We start from the raw sequence: 6,038 nt of genomic DNA, 5'->3' as shown, positions 1-6,038 counted from the left end.
AAATTAGTTCTTTCACCTCATCTTTTGTTGAAAGCTAAAGTGTCTCGAGAATACGTTTTTCTTTTTATCTTTCCATGCTTTGTTTTAGTCCCGGGTCTCTCAAACTATTGGCCAGACCAAAAAAAAAAAAAAAAAAAACGAACCTCTCTATTATTGGCCGTAGTATTTTAGTCCCACGTTTACGGCGAGAGCCATTTATCCCACGAGTATAGTATAATTTATACTAATCCGACTATTTTTGACTCCACGTTCAAATTGCCGTACTGAGAGAGTAGTTCACTCCTCCAGGCTTTGAGCTCTCACACCTTCTTCGCTTATAAACAATCTCCCCCATTTCTCTCTTTCTTTCATCGAATTCATCTCCCTCCATGCCAACCCAAACTCGCTTCCCTCTTCCCCAAAATGCCCTCCCCCTTTCTCGCTAATCCCACCTCTATCCCTCCTCCCAACTCCGCCGAGTCCTCCTCCTCCTCCTCCGACGCCCCAAACGACGCCGTTCCCGCCTCCTCCTCCTCGCGCTGCTCGGAAATGTGGAACTATCTCTGGATCCCCTTCCTGATTTCCCTCTCCAAGGAGCTCACCTCCGCCAAGGCGCAGTCCACGCCGACGATTCTGCTCCCGAGTCAACTCGCTGGCTCCGACTCGTCGCAGAGGTGTACGGCGCTCGACCCCAAGCTCAATTACCGCCCGGTGATCGGTATTCTCAGCCATCCCGGCGACGGCGCCTCCGGTCGTCTCAGTAATGCTACCGGTACTTCCTACATCGCCGCCTCCTACGTCAAGTTCGTTGAATCCGCCGGCGCTCGCGTTATTCCGCTCATCTACAACGAGCCTTCTGATGTTCTCTTCCAGGTAATCAATCGCTTCTGCTATTCGCTTTGTAATTGTAATTCCTTTGCTTTGATCAAAGTTCATAATTGAAGTGTGTGGCTATGATTGTGATCGGTTTGAGCTATATGAAGAAGAAGAAGTTGATTCTCTGTTTTTTTAGCTCAGCTTTTTGGTTATTAGATCAAAATCTGCTTTGTTCAGTTGTTCACGCTCTTATCTAGTTAAAGAATTCAACTTTTATTTGTTTATTTTTTACTTTTCACTTTATGGAAAACAGAACTACTAAAGAAAGATTTACCATTCAACCAAAAGTTAAGTTGATCATTGTGGACTTCAGTTTTGTGTCTCTTTCTTTTGTGCCCAGCAAATGGTGTGCATTTATGTACTCTGTTTCGATTTGTATGTATGTTAGTATTGCTATCGTTTGCTTAGGATGAGGAATAATGTGAACTGTAGTAGTTTGGTCATGTGCTTACTATATCCAGCTGCACTGCAGAAGCTCAATCTGGTCAATGGCGTGCTTTTCACCGGAGGCTGGGCTAAAAGTGGGCGGTACTATGAAGTTGCTGAGAAAATATTTAAGGTACTGTACATTCTTTGCAAAGAATTCCATACTTTCTGCATGAAATGCTGGTCAATGCAAAACATTTTGAATATCCCAATGCACTTGTAGTAGCTCACTTTGGTCCCAGCATTAAACCCTGCTGCCATTTCCATTGAAGGTGCCAGTAGCAAAATGGACCAATATGAGTCATCACAGCATAAGGATCATGATGCTCATAATGCATTGACATGATATTAAGCTTAGTATCATGTAACTGTCCAAAATCATCAGCATCAAATATAATTTCTATGTACCACAGCCTACACTAGGCAAAAGAAAATTTTGATATATGCAGGTTAGACCAAAGAGCTAAATGGGGCTTGGAAGTGAATGGTAGAAGAGACATGGGATGTTGATAGTTTGAGTATGTATTGCAACCATGGCATTGTTGTCATGGTCAGCTAGCATCAAAAGTTTCAAGGCTTCCCTTCACAAAATTTCCTATAGGATAGTTCCACTGCTTTTCTTAATGATTTATCTATGTCCACTATTCAAAAGCAATGTATCTACTTAAGTACTTGTATGAGCTTTTCTCTTATTGTTGTCTGCAGATGATTTTAAAGAAGAATGATGCTGGTGACCATTTTCCATTATATGCCATCTGCTTGGGTTTTGAACTTCTAACAATGATCATCAGCAAGGTAAATCTATCCAGTTCATAATTCACTGTAACTATTCAGTCTCTTGCAATTCAAATTGCATTTTGTTTTTGGCCTTTTTGAGTACAATATATGCCTACTAATCACTTTCGATGATCAGATTCAATGCAGTCAATTTTATTATTTCCAATGATGCTTTAAATGATTCAATTGTTGAGAGAAGTAAACTAGGATTTCTGGTTCTTGGGTGTCACCTTATGCATGATGAAACAATCTCAACTATTTACTGCATGTGTGCTATTCGCACCCTTGTGAAAGGCCTTCTTTGGTTTCTTAGGTTGATACAACTTGAGACTTTAAAAAACAAGACACCCTTTTCACGAGTTAGAAGAAGTTGAATGTACTACTTTGCATTCACAGTTGAAATTGTGGAACAATTGTTCGTTGTCAATCTGAATCACCTTAGTTCAGTTAGATGTAGTGTTAATTTTAACTTTTGAATTTCTTATCTATATATATGTCTCAACAATGCCTTTTATAGAATTGTCTCAGTTTCATGCATGACCATTTTCTTTCTTTCTTCATAATAGAACAAGAAAATTCTGGAGTCGTTCAGTGCTGCAGATATGGCATCAACTTTACAATTTACTGAGACAAATATTGAGGGAACTGTGTTTCAAAGGTATATACCTCGTAATATGGTTTTGCCATTCATGTTGTATGTACTTGAGCTTTACAAGGCCTCTACCTCTCATTAAACAAAATTTTTATTAATAATATTTAAGTCAATCTTTCACTTTTTTCTTCAAACAGTGTGCATCGATCACCCTTAACATGATCCATGATCCATTATCGAAACAAACTGTGAAATCTATGAGTATGTGCATAAACGAAACACTATAGTTTTGATTTTTACAGCTGTACAAGCAGCATGTTAATTGTTTGCTGGGCCTCTTAAAGCAACCTTGAACTCGTGGTGGAACAAGTGAATTTCCATTTGTTATCTCTGTTTAGTGGTTATGACATTTATTCTCATCATGACTGGGAGGATGGTTGATATCTAGAGTTGTATGGTCTTATTTTTATAAACTTGTTTTGATGTAGAAACTTCTGTGGTTACCGAATACCCCGGCTGATTTAATTTTTGTGACCTCTAAATGATTGTTTTGCAGATTTCCGCCTGATTTGCTTAGAAAGTTGAGTACAGATTGTATTGTCATGCAAAACCACCATGTGAGTTATAATGAACTTTATTATCTATGCCTATAAGCACAGTCCTGAATAATCACCTGAAAATAAATGATCTGGTTAAATCTTAGCATTGTTCATCTCTTTTTTTCACGCGTAACCCACTTTTTTTTTTTTTTTGGGGTACAGATTGGTAACCCACTTTAAAACATATATCATTGGCTTTTTTGTTCGTTTGTTCTTCTAAATAATGAATTATTAATAGTCTGAGAAAGTTTAGATTGTTTCATTATGATAATGAGCTGTGGCCTATCATCTGACAAAGCTTGATGAGAATAATTTGATTCTTATATCATGACATTGCTGAATGTTGTTGAGACTTGAGACAAGGATTTTTGTCGCTTCTGCTTCTCTGACCTATGCATTTTGGTTTTGGTCCTGCTTTAATCTATATGATTATGATTACAAAGCAAACTATTGGTTTTCTAAAGTAACCCGAGTTTATAATGATTCAATGCAACAGTATGGTATCTCACCAGAGACGTTGGAAGAGAACCAAGATCTGTCAAGTTTTTTTAAGATCTTGACAATCAGTACTGATAAAGATGATAAGGTACGGAATCTTGTTACATGTTTTCCAAAATCAATTCCAAAATTTCCTTTTTCCCGTGAAGAATTCTAATTCTTGTAGCATTAATACCAGGTCTATGTCTCCACAGTACATGCATACCACTATCCTGTGACTGCCTTCCAATGGCATCCGGAGGTATTACTATAATGTTGTTAAGTCTTTTGATTGTATGTTACTATTAATTTAAGTCTGCCATAGCAGCAATAGCACAACAAAACACTGTTTACAAGCGGAAACATGTTGAGGTTCTTATTTCTATTGGTGTCTTCATGGATATCTAACATGTGTTATTGTGGCATTTAACACAAAACAACATTTTTCTTTTCCACTTGAAACAATTGCAATATGGCTACATTTGTATTCTTAGAATTTGTTCAAATAACTATTTCCGTAAAGCCAGTAAAGTTTTGCATTGCAACAGAAATAATTGGATGAACCCTGCAGATTAAGTAAAGAATAGTAGATTAAGAAAATGAATAGACTACTGACTAGTCTTTGTATTCTTCCCCCTCTGTTCTTGTCTCATATATTTTGGTTATTTACATATTGGAGCGTTTCCAATATATCTGTTAATTTCATATATGATGCAGAAAAATGCTTTTGAATGGGGGTTACCGATGATTCCACACTCAGAAGATGCCATTCACGTGACTCAGCACATCGCAAACTTTTTGATCAGGTTAGGGCTTATGCTGTATCCTCCTTATGTTCTCCTTTGATTGAATTACTATGTTAAACCTCGATATGTTGAGTACAACTCTCTTTAGGAAGGAAGAGGCCATGCAACAATTATCGGACGATGTTGAAATTTAGGTTTAGAACTGTACAAATGCATTATTAGTTTTTTCATTATTCAAGATGTCAAATTTCAGAATACACGTAGAACAGAAAAACTCATGGGATTCCGAACATAAGTTAGATTCAGTAACTTACTGAAACAACAGTTACCAGTTTTATCCAACCAGAATGATAGAAAAGCCGAAACTCATTACAATTGAATTTTTGATGCAGCGAGGCAAGGAAGTCATTAAACAGGCCACCTATTCAGGATGTCCTCGACAATCTCATCTACAATTACAGTCCAACATTTTGTGGGAGGGCAGGGTAAGCCAAAAGTGCCCTTGAAACTTCATTACTATTTTCTTTATGTGAGTTTATTAACTTCTAATTTTTCATATGCTTTCTGATTGTAGGAAGGGATACGATGAAGTTTACATCTTTAAACAACCTTCACTCGCACATTTGTAAATCGAAGTGTATGTGCAAATTTGTAATAATGGACAATGAAAGTGAAAATATGTAATGAGCATTTCAACTCCAAACATTTGTATTTTTAAGGCAGTAGACCTCTCATTAGTCATTTGCTCTGATTATTGTACACGAACATTATTACACTAGAAGCTCAACTGGGTTCAGCGACTCTTACCTATTAGCGGCATGCTCTTCACAAAGTTCTTATGTGCATGGTCAAGTGGCTTGTAATGGTTCAAGTAGCGCAATGCTTCGAACTTCGAAGTCATAGAGATAATCTTTTGCTACCCATTATCTTATGATCTTACGGAAAATCACAAATTTGCGTAGCACAAAATTGTGCATGCCGGAGCATCTTCAGAGATGGTTGAACATTTTACGCCATGAACATACCAAGTCAATCTCAAAACAGATGTAAGTTTATGCCTTTGCATTACAAAATGGATTGGCTGTTAACCTTAATCAATCCTCGACTAGAACATTACCTTTGTTAACATCAACAGCTTTGACAACCGAAGTACCACCTCATCTTTTTCTTTTTTTATCACAATGAGCAATTTCGTTCCGGAAGAAGGAAAAGTTACAAGTAGGGTTACAATATAGTACAAGAGTCGTAAATACCTACTTCTAACTCAAAGTTAAATCATCGGACCTGAGCATACATTCTTAAGTTTACAAACAAAAAAAGGAGCTAAACTCATCAGTACACCAATGAGGCTCGCAGTAGGCCATAAATTGGTTCAAACTAATGTCGACATACCAACTGAGTCATGACTCAGACTCAGGAAGGAAGAATGTGTACTAGTCATCTCTGCTCCTCGGCTAGTGAATACAAGTGATACAATCTGGTATAAAAATCGTCATCACAGTAGGCGTTAGTGTGAGAAAACATTTGAGTCACTTGAATCCTTTAGCAAGGGTCTCACAACCGGCA

The 6,038-nt window shown here is 37.5% G+C and overlaps 1 protein-coding gene across 1 annotated transcript; it reads left to right on the top strand.

Annotated features, from left to right (window-relative positions):
* Window positions 1-255: 255 nt before the first annotated feature.
* LOC133728256 (gamma-glutamyl hydrolase 2-like) lies at window positions 256-5,285 on the top strand. Its single transcript, XM_062155658.1, has 10 exons — window positions 256-852; window positions 1,328-1,414; window positions 1,987-2,076; window positions 2,625-2,716; window positions 3,207-3,267; window positions 3,746-3,835; window positions 3,926-3,988; window positions 4,444-4,532; window positions 4,865-4,957; window positions 5,047-5,285. The coding sequence occupies exons 1-10, from the start codon at window positions 403-405 to the stop codon at window positions 5,099-5,101; spliced, it is 1,170 nt and encodes a 389-aa protein (XP_062011642.1). The 5' UTR covers window positions 256-402; the 3' UTR covers window positions 5,102-5,285.
* The last annotated feature ends 753 nt before the right edge of the window (window positions 5,286-6,038 follow it).

This window comes from Rosa rugosa, chromosome 2 (genome assembly GCF_958449725.1).
Source record: "Rosa rugosa chromosome 2, drRosRugo1.1, whole genome shotgun sequence".
NCBI classification, from domain to species: domain Eukaryota; kingdom Viridiplantae; phylum Streptophyta; class Magnoliopsida; order Rosales; family Rosaceae; genus Rosa; species Rosa rugosa.
Note: the sequence above shows the minus strand (reverse complement) of the source record. Positions and strands in the feature narration are given on the sequence as shown.